The following is a 15,915-nucleotide window of genomic DNA, read 5'->3' as shown; positions in this document are numbered from 1 at the left end:
CGTGCGTTTCGTTCAGATCTAGTGCTCACCAGCCATACAGACAATGCTGTTTCCCTCCTTTCCAAGTTTTTGCATCTTGATCACACAAAATTTGATAAAATCTTTTTGCCAATTCAAATATAGGTAGCAGAGAAATTTATATCACCAATTTATGTGATGTCTAGGTAAAGGATATATTGAGAGTTGTATGGGTGGAGAAAGTAGCTGCTCCTTCCATTATCTGGTTGCAGTCATTGCAGCTAAACTCATCCACTAACTGTTGACTAAGGTCTCACTCTACTGTGGAGTGATTTTGAACACCTTTCCCTGTTAAACCACTTGAGCTCAGCAAGAGTTCCAGGTTTTTGAGAACAAACTAAGCTCTTCCCAAGTCTGGTCACAACATCTCAGATTCAGGTCAAGACTTAGACCACTAGTGGCCAACAGCAGTACATATTCCAGTATGTTAGTGTGCCACCAGTTGAATAGAAGATTAAACTTAAAAGTTGCTGAGAAACAAGCCACTGAACTGGAATCCTGTCCAGCACTCCTTGTGAAGATAAGAGGCTATTAGTAAAAACCTCAATGTAGAAGTAAAATGTGTGAAAATTCATGAGATGACTAACATGTAGCCATTGTACACAAACTCTTCCAAGCACAGCTACACCACCAGCACCTGAGCCAAGAACAACCTGCAAGTAGGACAACTATACAGTAGAGATTGATGCAATAAACAAATTTAAAACTTATTTGAAATTTTAGAGGAAGGGGAAAAACTGCACTGAATTTGTGAGCAATTTTTATTGAATATTTATCCTAATTCGTGCTTTAATTCCAAAGCACAAATTCATTTCAACAACCAACCCAAAAAAGAAAAAAAAAAAAAAAAAAAGGTCCTGATGTGATCCAGAGCAGCATTTCTCTTCAAGTGACTGTGTGTGGGGGGGGAGAGATAATGTGGAAGGAACGGAGGAAGTGAAGTGAGAAAAATGCATAGCCACTAAATGCTGCTCAGAGTCCAGACTAACAAAAAGAATCCCTCTGTGGTGAAGGTGCCTCCAATCCTCTCCACAAGGACCACTTGCTCCTTTCCCAGGATGGAGCAAGAAGGCTTTAGAAGTGAAACATTATTGAATGGGAATAAGCAAAGGGCCATCTGAAAAGGATTCAGAAGGGGGGGGGGGGGGGGGGGGGAGAAGAGAAATAAAATACATGGTTCTTGTCTGCAGCTGCAGGATGATCAGTTCTGGCTTGCAGCACAAGACTTCAGCTCCAACAGGTAAGAGTAGTGGCAGGTGCTAAACAACTGGATCAAACCATCTTGCTTGGCCATTGTCCTCCCCAGCAGCACTGTTTTAAACAGCAGGATGACTTTCCCCTCACGAAGAAAAAAAAAAATAATTCTATGTACAGGAAGATCTAATCCAATGGGCTGTACAATTTGAGCCTATACACCGCTTTCTTCATACATACTGCAAAACAAAAATACAAAAAAAAAAAAATACAAAACTGCAACTACAAAAGCCAAGAAAGGGCACTTGTCATTCCCTTGTCCAGATTCAGGCTTTTTTGTTTAAAAGCACCTGGTAACTTCTCCAGGTTCAGGATGAATGGAAACAATGAGTGCGCTACAATCTGTACAACTGTCTTACAAAATAAAATTCACATTGTTGCACACTACAAAAAAAAAAAAAAAAAAAAAAAAAAAAAAAAAAAAAAAAAAAAAAACCTCTTGCATGGGGTCTTCAATTGCCTCATGTCCCATTCATGGCCTCTCACTGACGAAACTCAAGTTCATCCACACTGATCACCTTGGCTGGCATGGAGGGCAGCGGCTGTTGCAGCACATCTGTGCCGAACCACTTAGCCAGACCAAGGGGTGGGCTGCCTCCGCGCCGCTGGGAGTGGGCTGTCCGCTGCATGCCATGACTCTGGGAAACACTACTAGGAAGATGAGGAGCACCAGGGACTAAGGAGAGAAGAAAATTTGGTGTTAGGGAGAAAACAAGTGTTACTTCACTACAATAGAGTCATTCTGGGATAATACTAATTATACAAAACTCACACAGAAACTAAGATGCAACTTAACTGAAACTGCCAGAGGAGATGCTGGCAAACTACCTACATTACATTTTCATTAAGTTGATGCTTTTCTCCAAAAGAATTTACAATTCTTTACCCATTTATACAGCTGGGTAATTTTTACTGGAACAATTTAGGATTAGTACAGCTGGAGGTGAAATTTGAACCTGTGACCTTTGGTTAGAGCTGCTGCCTTTCTATCCACTAGGCTACCAGCTGCCCAACACATGTAATTGGTTTCTGAACAATAGTCAGAAATAGTGTGTGGACAGAAGTGTCAGATGGAAGAGTAGCTCAAAGTTAAACCGGCTCAAACAAGTGCATCAATTGATATTTTGCATTTCTAATAGTTGTTGGTTTTGAGCTCATTAGTATTAGTCAAACATTGAGTTTCCAAAGCAAATAAAGTTCCATATATGAAGAAATTTGTTTAAAGTTTGATTGTATTCCCCCTTAAACCCATTTGCACACAATGTTACCATAATCACTTGTTTTTGGTGTTAGTGGAACTACAGGGGGGTAGATGCAAGTCAAGTCAACTGATCCCAGTGTCCATGTTACATGTGGTCTACAGTAACCATTTCTAATGTAGCAGAAACACAGAAGCAGGTTCCAGCCTTATCAACAGTAATATTACCATACCCTCTACCACTCTCAAACATTCTGGCACTTAACTGCCTTCATAAGCATGTTTCACAATCAATTGCTGCCAACCTGCTCTTTGTTGTTGCAACTGCTGCTGCAGTACTGCCAGCTGCATTGGATTGCCAGCACGTGGGAGAAGTGGGTGTCCTGCAGCTCCTACAGTGTAGAATGGCTGACCCAGGAGTCCAGGGGGCAGACCTTGCACCTGGGATAAATCAACACCCTGAGGGAAGACACCTGTTGGACAAGACCATGGTGCTTTTAAACACAAATGTCAACATGCTGATTCAGCAATATGCATGCGCTTGTCCTTACACAGCACTGACCTGCCTGTAAGAGTGCTGGGGGCAATTGCTGGGGCTGCAGGCCCTGGGCCAGCATTCTCTGTACTACACTGGGATGGAGCTGCGGTGGTGGGGGGCGCACCAGAGGCACATGGGATAGCAGCGGCACCTGGTAGACAGGCCGAGGGAAAGGTGAAGCAGGCCCAGGGGACACAACGGTGGGAGTGTGGTGACCAGAAGTGTTTTGGTGTGAGCGCTCTGGGTCCTTAGAGTTTCTTGCTTGGCCAGAGAGAGGTGTTGAGCAAGCAGAGCGAGGGAAGGTGGGCTTCCCCCCTGTAGCTGGGGAGCTCCTGTCCTCTGCACCTTCAAGGAATGAGTCTGGGGTGGTACTGCTCACTACAGAGGGAAAACCCACAGAACATAAATTAGCAGGCATGTTGTAAAACTGCTCTCATTATCCAGAAAGAGGACTGTATACTCATTGAGCAGCAGTACTGTAGAAATGCTGCAGTTTTATAATAGGAGCTGCTTCCATTTAAAAGCTCCACTCTCCAGTATCCAACAATTTCTCATGTAACAGGGGTACTAGTGTTTCACAAATTCTTTGATTCCCTCCCCAAAAAACTATTTGGATAAGACCAACATTTTATAATTTGTAGATTTATAGCCTTTGTGTTAATGTGTAACATTCATTCCATATGGGAAACTGCCTGTACAACACAGAGCATGAGGCCTGGAATCTAGTCAAGAAGCAGATACATAACACACCCTAAACAGAAACACTTTAAATATCTATGAGCCAAATTGTGTTATTTACTGTCCGAACCATGTTTTACTTTGACACTTTTCTCCAAAGACTTCCAATGAACACTATGTAGTGTCAAACACACACCCCCATTTCCCAAGGTGACTTGCACTGCCACATACACTATGATGGGCCACTTATCAATGTCAGTGGAACACACCATCATTCACACACTATGGGTGAACCTGAACAGAATGTCTGGACTATGGGAGGAAACCCACACAGACATGGGCAGAACATGTAAATGCTACACAGAGCAGGGATCAAACCTACATCCCCTCACATCACCCAGAGGCTGAGAGACAGCAATGCTACTCACTGTGCTATGTAGCGTTACTAATCAGTGCTCCAACACCCACTCCTGTTGTATCTTTTAGCAAGGTACTTACCCTGGACTGGATTTAGCGTCAACATTTAATCAAGGGTTGTCACTGGTTGAGACTGTCAGTGTAACAGGAAATGTATGCAGTGGTAGGCTGTTATAGAATCAGTCTGTATATTGCAGAGCGAAAGAGTGGCAGTAGGCAGTGAATAAAATGCTCAAGTAAAATAACCCCAATAGAGGCTGTTTGAAGAAGCTCATTTTAAAATGGGTGTAATTTTTCATAAGCCATTGTAGAGCTGCATCATTGTACAGGTCCCCATTATGCAGCTTCAGACAAATCAGGACTCCTAGGACAGCAGCAGTTCAAGGAGGACTGAAGATTCTGAAGTGTGGACAACAGCCTGATATTCCATTGTTCAGGATGTTTCCATCATTTTGTTTCTCTGCATATATTAATTTGATAATTAAAAACTGAGTTCTCCCTTTAAACCAGTAAAAGCTTGCTTTAAATGCATACCTTCCTGAGAGCGCAGTACGTTTTCCTTACTTTCTGGCCGACTACTTGGCTCATCACGGCTCTTCTCCTTAGATTCGTACATCTTCCGGATCACAGATGTGGGTGTAAAGGATGGTGACAGCTGCTCACAAAAAACATCCACTTTTACAAACCTGTTCCAATTTCACATTAAATACAACTGAAAGGCAGCATCTGAAGTAACAGGAGTTAAAGGCTCACCATGCTGGTGACTGTGCAGCCAGGTGAACTACTTCCAGCTCGGTGGCCACCTGGAATGGGGGATCTGTTCATTCTCGGCGGCCTGCTGCAAATGGGTGTCAGTTTACAGAAGACCAACTCAGCTACACATGCAAAGGTAACTACAGCATCCCCCCCCAATCAATACTACCTGTTACGAAACAGCTTTTCCTGGGACAGCTTACTGAAGCCTTGCTGGTAAAGCTGGTGTGCATGTAGAGCCAAGTCCTGCTGGACAGTAAGGGCCTCTAGGGTGGCTGGGTCAACACCCATAGAGTGTCCCCTCATCTAAGGACAGAAAAGGAAGGAGGTAGAACAGGTGTCACAATAGGTTGTGAAATGTTAGTATGTTGCTGAACATTGAAAGTAACCATTTACATTTAACACTTGAAGTTAAACGGCAGATCAGATGAGGGACTCCAGGAAGAACAGGGGAGGACTGCATCTAAACAGCTGGTGCAGTAAGGTTATACATTCCTCCACAAGCCAAGGCTACATGAAATAATTTCAAGTTCTTTGCTGTTCTGAGGGCTACCACACAATTTTGTTGTATCCCATGCAATGACAAAGCATCTAATCTCTAAGGGGCACATCCTATATTATTCTGAATTTCTTCCAGTTGATCTTTTATCAGTTCTCAATATTAAACTAGCAAATTAGAGTTTGGTGCATTTTTGGCAATTCCATTTAAAAAAAAAAAGGGGAGAGGAAAAAAGTATTGACATGTACTCTGATAGGCAAATCATAATGGGGTCACCATGCTTGCAACATGAATCCAAAGCCCCCCTTACATGTATACACTAACCTGCTGAGTGGTGGGCCCAGGACTCAGGGGTCTATGCAGTTCTGTAAAAGGCTCAGGCAGAAGAGGCTGTGGCCCAACAACAAATCCTGGAAACCAACAGTAGAGAGAGAAAAAAAAATAAAAACCATACATCAATGGTGCATGCCCATCTTCTGATAGACCTTTCCACAGGAAGAAAAGAGTAAATCTTTTACCAGTTGAAGGTTGAACACGCCCAGGGTAATAGTCAGGAGAAGGGGTCCTCCGAGGGTAGAGAGACGGTGATGGTGCCCCCTGCCTCAGTAGACTTGAGCCTGGGTCAGCACTACCAAGCAGATTGCTCAGTAGAGTAGGAGAGGTCCCACGTGGTGGACCCTGGGGACCCAGGAGTTCCTGAAACAGACTGTCCTTTCAGATGCAGCAACCACAGGAAAAATTCACTTTAATGCAAGGTGTTTATAAAAATGTGTTCAAGAGCTATGGCTTCTGTACTTATCCCAAATAGGTATGCAAGATTGTCGCAGCCATTAACCACCTAACCTGTTGAGGCTCAAAATTAAATACCAAGATTTGCAAGACCATAGAAGGTCAATCTGAACAAGGGCTTCTACCAGACCTGCAAGATGTTCTTTCGCTGTGCTGGGGACACCTGGGCTTCTGGTAGTGACAGAGGCAGATCTGGAGGTGGCTGCTGCTACCAACAGGTGCAGGCATGTGTTAAGGGGTAAAAGTAACACCAAGAAAGATGTATTTTTAGAGAAGCTTTCAGCCAACAACCATACCAGACTAGCAGCAGGGAGACCATAGCAAACTTGACTCCTTAATATTGCAGGCAAGCAAATGTTTTTGCAATCTTGGATACATCATGCATTTAAGGTTTACAGCTTCCATTCACAAATCTGCATCAGGATTTAGGTTTTTTCCCCAGAAAAACCTAAACTTTAATGAGAAGTTTCTCAGATGATTATGATCAGTTACCTACATGCTGATAAGTACCATAATACAACCTGATGCAAACCATTAGTGAAAGCAGACAATCAGTATTTTGGAACAAATTTATGCCCATCACTTAATCCAGATGTTTAAAAAGCTTCACACAAGTTGTTTTGAACAATTTGTAACAGACCAAACATGCATGTAGTTTTCCCCCTGTAGTTCAGCAACACAACACACAGCATCTCCACAGAAGACACTAAAGGCTTTAAGTGAAGAAAGGTGGGCCTCAGAACAGTATTACCTGGCTTGGAGAAGCATGCGTCAGCTTACACGTACATGCAAAATGCATGCCTGAAAACCACTGCAGCACACTTACATTGACCTTGGGTTGGGTGGGCAGTGTGCCACTTGCCTTCATGCTGCTGACCAACTTGTTAAAGGCAGACATGTCAGCATCACGTGGGTGGGTGTTAACACTGGTCTGACCAGTCAGTGCCTCTTCCAAATGTTCAGCCATAAAAGGTGTGCCTGTTCCATGCTGACACTGCTTTTGCTCCAGCTGTTGCTTTTCCACCCCTGCTGAAGCATCTACCTTTAGGGCCTTCAGTCCAACTTCTACTTCCTCCAGAGACAACACCACACCTGAGTTTGCTGGGGGCATACAAGAAAACTTCAGACTAAACCAGAATGTTGCTGCAGAAGTGTTAATGAAATCCTGGTCAGACACTATTTACACTGCAAAAAGTGGTTGACCACATTTTATTTCATTTAGCCAACACCTTTTCTCCAAAAGCAACTTTATCTACCAACAATTACTTACCCATCTGGGCAACTAGATAAAAATTATCTAAGCAATTCAGGGGAAGTACCTTGCTCAAGGGTACTACAGCCAGAGACAAGATTCAAACCTGCAACCTTGGGGTCCAAAGGCAGCAGCTCTAACCATTAGACTACCAGCTGTCCACACAAGGCCTGAATGTCTGAAACGCACTACAATTTCCATTGCACAAATCATAGAAAAAAAATGGAAATGTATTGCAAAACAATTCTGAACTCACTGCTCTCACGTAGCCTCTCTTTATTGACAGATAAACTGGATAGTAAGGGTTTCAGATCAATCTTGGCTTTTTGAAGCAGCTCTAAGATGTCCACTTTCTCCTTCTTCTCCACAGACTGAATAGGAGTGAAGTAAGAAGCCAGACCGTGACTGGAAGACGTAGACTGTGGTTCCAGGCCTAAAACAAACCCAAGAGCTGCTCATTAGATGCAGAAACACTGAAATGGAGCCCAAATATTAGAAGGTTTTAGTTACAGATGTAAAGGTCTCTACCTGCAAGTCTCTCCAGCTCTTCATGAGGGGTGGAGCGCAAGCTGCTCGAGCGGCTGCCAGAGGGACTCGCATTGCTGGAAAACCAGCGACTGAAGCGGCTGGCTGATACGGAACCCTCACTCAGGACATCTTCAATCATCTGTGAAAAAGAAGGTTTGAGTGTCAGTGTATGGGACAAAACCAAAGAAATAGAACAAAGGCTGCAAAGAAAGATGGGGAACTTACGTGAGGGGAATCCTCCCACACCAGCAACAGCATTAGGCAGAGTGGGAGGAGCTACTGGAGGCAGTACACCCAATACCAGGAACATTAAACAGCCAAACCCCACCCAAACACTAGAGTACCAAGTTAACACAGCCCTACTCTGTTCACTAATTATCCATTTCTTCTCCAGGGGCTTTTAAGCTGTATTTAAAGGGCAGAATACATTTTAATCAGACAATCCATTTGTTACTCAACAAGGGCAGCAGATGTTAAATTGGGGTTATGACTAAAATGATTAGTATAGTTACAGTAGATCAGCTGCATAGAAGTAGTTAGGGTACACATTCCATAGAAACCCCATTTCCTCAGGGAAGTTGTTAGCATGTTTGCCTTGCCATACCCCTCTTACAACCTGTGTCCCAAAATAAGTTAAAATCCTGGCACAATATGGATTTATATATTAGAATCACAAAATCATGGCATGTTTACCAATAAAAGACAATGTGAGGCTGATGAATAAGTGTACACACATTTGCCATAAAGCACAATCTGAACCAGAGATGGGCATAAATTTGTATGACATTTTTATATACCAAAGCATCTTAATCCATCAACCAATTTCAAAGGAGAAACAGGAAGATGACCACTGGTCACTGATCATTTACCAGTTCAGGAAACACCAAAAATAAAAAACCCCTGAACACCATATTACCAAAAAACCACACACACACACACACACACACACACACACACACACACACACACACGTTCACCCCACAGTGCCCAGCCAAAAACAAGAACCTGGATGTGAATGTGAAGGGGTGCTCTCCCCATGTACACCAGTAACTTAAGTTACTCACTAGAGGATTAGACACCAAAAGTGGTCACCAGCCCAACCCATGCACAAGCAGAGCCTCAGTTCACTGTGGAAGCATGCAGTGGTAATTCTTACCGAGGCCAGACCAGGCATGGTCTTCTCCAGGTTGAAGAACTCGTTGAAGTCAAAGTCTCCTGTTGCAGGTTCTGCCTGCACTTCACTCTGCATGGCTACTCGGTCAACCCCAGGCTCTTTGTCCAGCTCAACATCCTCCACCAGGTCCCCATTACATTCTACAGCTGCACTCCAGGGACACAAGTATCACAAGAGCAGATTCCCCTCATTTTCTTAAATATGTACATTTCCTGGAGTTAAACTATACAGAAAGACCTGTGCAAGATCCTTAACTAAGCCATAAACCCCCAATCCCTGTAGTATAGCTGCTTCAATAAGAATACCCTACTTTTATAAATTCATAAATGAGTAAAGTTTATGCAACATCTGCTTTGGACAGACGTGCTGAGTAAAAAGGTTAATATTTAATACAGGATACTGGAATGTTGGCACCAGGGGTTCAATGCACTCCAGCACTTGTTCCACCTAAGGTCTTACCCAAGTTGGACCAGACTTTCACTATGGGTACTTTTTACCCTTCAGGGTAGATGCGGACTGAGTAACCTACCTTCTTTCACAGACTCTGATCTTTTCCGTGAGCGTTTAGGTCTGGGTTTATCCTCCTGAAGGACCTTGTCATCAAAGCCAATGAGTTCAATGGTCTCCGACTGACTAGTGGGACCACCAGAAAACCACTCTGGCTCTTCCTCTGTGTATGACTCATTTCTTCTTCTCTCACTGAAGACACGCTTGTCTGAAAAATCTCTCTGAAGAGAGAAACAAGGGTCAAAATATAACTGAAGGATACATGGAGTAAACATGAAACTCAGCACAAGTTAAGAGCTTTGACTGGAATTGAGTTATTGCACATTTTATCAATGTGCACCACCATCTGACCACCAAACACTTAATAGGACCACCACCACACAGGAGTCTTTACTCAGCAGGTGGCAATGCCATCACCAACCCTAAATCTTTTGTCCTTGAAGTCACGCTCCCTTTCCCGGACATCCTTGTCTGCACGAGCATCCCTTTCAAAGGCACGTGCTGCCATGATGCGTCCACTGCCAATGCGCCGTGCCCCAACCAGCCTCAAGCTCTCATTTTCCTTGTTTTCCAGTGGGCTAACAGCTTGGCGAGACTGATGCGCAGGTACTGCATTGCCTTGGCATCCCCCACCAAAGCTACGGCGTTGGGGGCTAAGCACCACATCCAGGTCATCTTCTTTCAGTCTCTCACGGGGGTCTGTATGCAAGACACAAAAAAAAAAAAAAAAAAACTGGGTAGGATATGCTTCAGCCATTGACAGTTAGGCAAAACTAGCATCCAAAACCAAAAATAAACTCATTTGAGCCAATCTTTCAAGAGAATTTAGACTGAAGAGACTTGCTGAAACCAAAGCTAAAAGGAATTGTGAACAACCACTACCATGCTAACTCAAAACCATAGTGACAGGGCTAGATCTCCCCAGTTAGCTGTCAGTTTACTTCTATGCTAATGCACAGCTCAACTTTCAGCTAGAAGGAAGGTAACTGCAAGAGTAATGGTGAAAATGCCTACAGGTTTAGCAGCGTTCATACAAGATGAAAACTACATGGGAAGAGGGAACGCTGCATACTGTCATTCAATATTAACAGTGATACTGAGACCACAAGTAGTTTACATGTACTAATTGTACACAAGCCAAAAAGTTTATTCTACATAGGGCCTGACTAACATGTTTATGATACATTGATTAAAATGATGCTCAGAAAGCAACAACTAGTTTTCCCAGAATTTCATCTGGAAATCTGATCACCTAAACATGGAAGTATGGGCATCCCTTGCTGTAAACAATGTACCTGTTTTCCAGCAGGCCATACTGGTGCCTTTAAAAGGCAAAGTGATTCCTTAGCCATAGTAACTGACCATCAGTGGACCAATACTGGTGAACAAAATATTCCTGTGTCATTAGAGACTGCAGAACATCAGTACACAGACCATTAAACCATTCACAGTAGCCAAACAGGCTGAAGTCAATAACTCCAAGTGGAGTCAAACTCATGGACACTGAAGAAATCAAATTCACCCAAACACAACTTTAACAATAGAAAGTCACTCCAAAGAATATTTCAGAGAGACTGTCAAAGTTATATAGATGCAAAACTCAAACATTAATCTCAAAAATATATTAAGGCACTCACTTTTTGCTGTCTCACCATTAACTGTAGGAAAATATTGGAAGAACTGTGAAAGCTAAAAACAGAACACATGCACTTCTCATGGAAATTTTAGACACTTGGTATTAGAAATTTAAGCATATTTGCAATACACTTATGTTAACTGCTGCTACAGCTCTTAGAATGAGTGACCCCATACATAGAAAACCTACTTGAATACAGAACCAACAGAGGGGTTGCTGATAAAACCTTGAAAGGGAATACCTGATTTCTAGTTTCTTATTTTAGTAGCCTATACTTTTGTCCAGCATTTTTATATTTGAAAGCCAAGAGCACAGAAAATAGCAACTCATTTTGGGAATTAAAGGAGACTTGTCAGAGCAAGTGTGAGCAGGGAACTATTAAAGCACAAAGCTCAAGGATTTAACAGCCAAGAGAGTGGTACAAGAACATGTTTACAACAGCAAGAAGTGAACTGCACTCACATCCTGTGCTGACTGATGTACAGTGTTACCATGCTAAAGCAACCCAAACATTTGGGTTCACAGCAAATAGCATGTTGGAACGGTACAGACAAAATCTGACTGGGCTCTCCCAATATCCTTTAGAGCACCAACATACAATAAAGTGCCACACATTCATTGAGTACTTTTGGCTATGAAACAGCATCAAAAGATGCTTCTCAGTCTTGGACTAGTTCAGTGCACCAGATGCTGAACTGACAATATGAACTGAAGACACCAATGGAAATATGTTGGAACACCTTTCCAAGTACTACTGATGCCGATTATGAAGTTGACACCTGCCAGCAACATTAACAAGTTTACCAAATGTCTTAGTATATCTAGAAGATACCAATTCACCGAACATCACCCACAGGAAGGGTAACTAGTCTTACCTGCAAATCTGCGCTTTAAGGGGACCCTGTCATCACTGTAGTCTTTCTTATAGCCGTCCACAGGCGATGCGCGTTCTGAGCTCGAGTACAGTGAAGCATGCCACTTCTCTGGGTCCCACACACCATCACTGTGTGAAACACCTTCAGTGAGTGGAGCTCACGCACTCCACTGGTGTCACCCGAATGCACACAGCTCAATCTTTATTTTAGCCTGTACATTATGCAGTGCAGTCCTACCAGCATGTGTTATAGGGAGCATACAGAGTTTTTCTTTAAAAACAAACTACTGCAGCTGAACTTCTTGTCTGAAGTACTAACATTCTGGGAAAGTACAAGAAAAGTGAATTCATAAGCAACCACAGAAGCTGTCTATTGTGATCATTTTATTTGCAGGCTCACAACGTACCTGTCATATTTCTCAGAAAGGCATTCAGGTCTCTCATTAGAACATGGAAGCTCTTTTATCTCCAGAAGTTTTTCCTATTAAAAAGGGGGGGGGGGGGGGGGGGGGGTCAAAACACAGGAATACAAGGGGGTCAGCAAGGAACAAATGCAGTTAGCTCACTGTCCTCACACTCGTCCAGCGCTGGGCAGCAGGAATGTCTCACCTTGGTGTACCTGTACGGAGACGCCATGTGCTCCTTGGGCAGTGCCACCAACACCACGCTGTTCTCCTGCTCTTCCACACACTCATCCTTCTCCATGGCTCTCGCAGAAGAGCGCAGCAAGTATATAGCTTGTTTCACAGTTGTCTAAAGAGGAGAAGTCAGGTGGTTTGATGTCTTTGGCTGCTGCAGTGAGAAGTGACTAAGTCACAGCAATGATGTGCAGGAGGTGAACAGTCACAGAGCACCTCGCTTTCAGCTCACTGCAGCCCAACAAAACGAGCTCGTTCTAACCAAACAATCAGTTCAGATGCAAGTATCAAGTCAGGCTACATCTAGGAAGTTAAACTGAGCACGAAAGCCGGTTTGCGAGGGGGATGGGGAAGAGAACAGGACTCTGGGGACTGAAGCGACAGCAGTGTGTTACAAACACAAACATAGTGTTACATAGGACGTATGTGAACAGGTGCTACCTGCAACAACAAGCGGAGCTTCAGCTTAAGGCACTTAGTTCTTTAAATACTTAACTAGTCTAACTAGGACAAGGGGGTAGCAGAACCACAGCTGCGTTTGTCTCCTGAGACGATACGAGGGCCTACAGCCCCCAGCTAGCCGGCCGCGTTCCTGCGGGGCTCCGAACGCCAGTCTCTTACTGGTTCACTTCGCCAGAGAAACAAACCGGACCTTAACTTCACACGACGAAGCGGAGCAGTAGATTCCACTCGGAAAGTTTGTCTCCGCGGCCCGGAATGTTTAGCAACCACCAGGCAACCCCGAGCGAGTTAGCGAACCGCTGACAAAAACACAGTGACCGAGTGGCGGAAGCGGACACGACCCGCTCGGACGCCCCGTCTCAATGCCGGCGGAAACAGCGGCTCGAGGGTTCCTCAACCGGCCGGCGCGCGCGCGACTCTCCCTGTCGCTCGCGCTCCGCCGCCGCTAGCCGCCCGCTAGCTCAGCTCTGTCGCCGGCCGACAGCCGAGACAGCAGCTTGTCCAGTCTTCGCTTCGCGGCCTAAGCAGTCCGGTTACCACTGTAATTCCGCCTTAAAGGAGCGTTATGGCGCAATCCACCTTTTCCGTCCAACCGCGGCTGCTGCGTACGAACCTCTCCAGAAGCCGCCGGCGCTCCGGCCTGTCAGAGCGGTACGGCTGACCGTCACTGCGGCCAGCTATCGGTTTGGCCCAGGACACGGCGTACAGCGTTGAACTGCTTGTGTTGGTACGAAGACCGACTACGGGTGCGAGTATACCTCGGGGCTTCGCGCTCCGTTCTTCGGGTCGTCTTCTCTGTCGCAGCCGCTCAGCAGCGATTCTTCTCGGATAAGTCACTGCTGCTGGGCCTAGGGCCCCGGCGCCATTATATACAACCCACCGCGCCTGAAGGAAAACCTCCTTGGCAAATTGCACACGGCCACCACGCGATCCCACTCTGAATTAAAAATAATTAAATAACGTCCAGATTTTCAGTAATGCAGCATTATAAAGAAAGTGGCCCTGCACAGAGTTGTTGTATTCGCAGGACCCACGGGCAAATAGGGAGGACACCTAAATCCGCCGCTCTCCTGGAGTGTGCCGCACTTTTTAAATTGCTTGCGCTTCGTTCTCAGGCAATTGCAGCATTAATTTCCATTGATTTGATACAGACAGATAATTACTGGAGTGTATTTAAGAGATGGCAGTACAATTTTAAGTAAGGACCCGGTCAAAAATGCTTCTGCCAGGTAGAAACTGACGGATTTGATTCCTCCAAAAGCCATGATTGACATACATTGTGGCCCCACGTGATGCGCGTGTGACAGTTTGCGTGGAAGAACTTCCAGCGACTGATGGACTCGTGGCTCTCAAACATCGGGTCTTACATTTTACGTGGATTTATGGGAACCAAAGGGCCTTTGAGACCATTTCCCCCCCGGACTGTACCCTCTGCGTTCTCTCCTGCGTTTTTTTTCGCTTCTGTAAAAGTGACCATGCCATGCATGCATGGTTTCCATGGATCAGAAATGTTAGTGGGGGCACGGTGATGCAGCAGGTTTGGCGGGGTCCTGCTTTCTGATGGGTCTGGGGTTTTGAGTCCTGCTAGGGGTGCCCTGCAATGGACTGGTGTCCCACCCTGGGTGGGTCCTCTTGCCCTGTGCCCTGCATTGCCTGGCTAGGCTCTGGCCCGCCGCGACCCTGCTTGGGACGAGCAGTCTCAGACAGCGTGTGTGTGTGAGAGAGAACAGCAATGCAGCGGATCAACGTACCTTTTCTCCCAAAGACTTGGTCTGAGATACTCCTTCATGTGTCACTTAGCAGTCACATTGTAGTTCCATATTCATCTTATTTTGTTGTCTGTTATTGTCACAATTTTTGAGTGTTCACCATTGCTTTCCAAATCAACAGCAACCCCTAACCCCACAACTAATCCTAACCCTACCCATTGACAGAAAGCAGCAGCGACTTTTTACAGGTGAACAGGAAGATCACTGGCTTTTGGAAGCAGTGAAAAGCAGTGGAAAGAGAAGTGACCATTAAACACTGTATTGGTACCACAGTGCAATGCTCCAGGCACATTTTACAGCACTCTAATTATTTGCTTTGGTTCTTAAACCCTGATGCCTGTTCTAGTTTTACTGAATGCAATCCCCTTAATTCCCTCTCCTACAATATTTACAGTGCCAATCAAAAGTATTCACCCTACATTGATTTTTCACATTTTGTTGTTTCACAGCACTGAATCGCAGTGGATTGAGCTTTTTGACTCTGACCAAGAGAAAAGTACTTTTTAATGTAAAAGTGAAAAAAGTCTAAAAAAAGTGTTGAATTAATTACAAATACAAAATACCAAAGTGCATAAATATTCACAGGTTTTATTATGACACACATCTGTTGCGATCAACCGTTTCTAGAAGTCTCAACTGAATGGAGTAGCTGTATGTTTTTTTTTTTTTTTTTTGGTTTCTTCATTTATGTAGAACTAGAAAAAGTCCCCCACATACAGAAATAATGAACAAAACATACACTTTGCCTATTAACTGTGCGCTAGGCTCTGACTGTCCACCAGGCCGGAGTCCTTCCACGCTTGGTTTAAGCAAGAGGTGATGTTCTGGTACATTAACAGAGTCCTGTGTTTCCCAAGAACAAATGCCATCCCTCCCAGTAATCAACTGACATGAACTCTGAGGTTAATGCAAACCTGGGGGAGCCACCAGT

At 44.4% G+C, this 15,915-nt stretch overlaps 1 protein-coding gene across 9 annotated transcripts; it reads right to left on the bottom strand.

Moving 5' to 3' along the window:
* Positions 1–877: 877 nt before the first annotated feature.
* Positions 878–14,068, bottom strand: eif4enif1 (eukaryotic translation initiation factor 4E nuclear import factor 1). 9 transcript variants are annotated; one of them, XM_029247432.1, is made up of 19 exons: positions 13,974–14,068; positions 12,725–12,868; positions 12,523–12,596; positions 12,117–12,244; positions 10,027–10,304; positions 9,628–9,826; positions 9,081–9,244; positions 7,925–8,063; positions 7,653–7,847; positions 6,971–7,245; positions 6,275–6,352; positions 5,874–6,051; positions 5,680–5,765; positions 5,026–5,162; positions 4,857–4,941; positions 4,638–4,758; positions 3,033–3,386; positions 2,776–2,943; positions 878–1,948 (listed from the first exon to the last, which is right to left on the bottom strand). In XM_029247432.1, exons 2-19 carry the CDS (start codon positions 12,818–12,820, stop codon positions 1,755–1,757), a joined length of 2,949 nt encoding a protein of 982 aa, XP_029103265.1. In that variant the 5' UTR covers positions 12,821–12,868; positions 13,974–14,068; the 3' UTR covers positions 878–1,754. The 9 variants fall into 9 exon arrangements, with proteins under 9 accessions (XP_029103265.1, XP_029103267.1, XP_029103266.1 ...); XM_029247434.1 differs by having other exon boundaries at positions 4,857–4,938; XM_029247433.1 differs by having other exon boundaries at positions 6,275–6,349.
* Positions 14,069–15,915: the final 1,847 nt, after the last annotated feature.

This window comes from Scleropages formosus, chromosome 21 (assembly GCF_900964775.1).
Source record: "Scleropages formosus chromosome 21, fSclFor1.1, whole genome shotgun sequence".
Lineage (NCBI taxonomy): Eukaryota > Metazoa > Chordata > Actinopteri > Osteoglossiformes > Osteoglossidae > Scleropages > Scleropages formosus.
The sequence above is the reverse complement of the archived record's forward strand: the minus strand, read 5'-3'. Positions and strand labels throughout refer to the sequence as shown.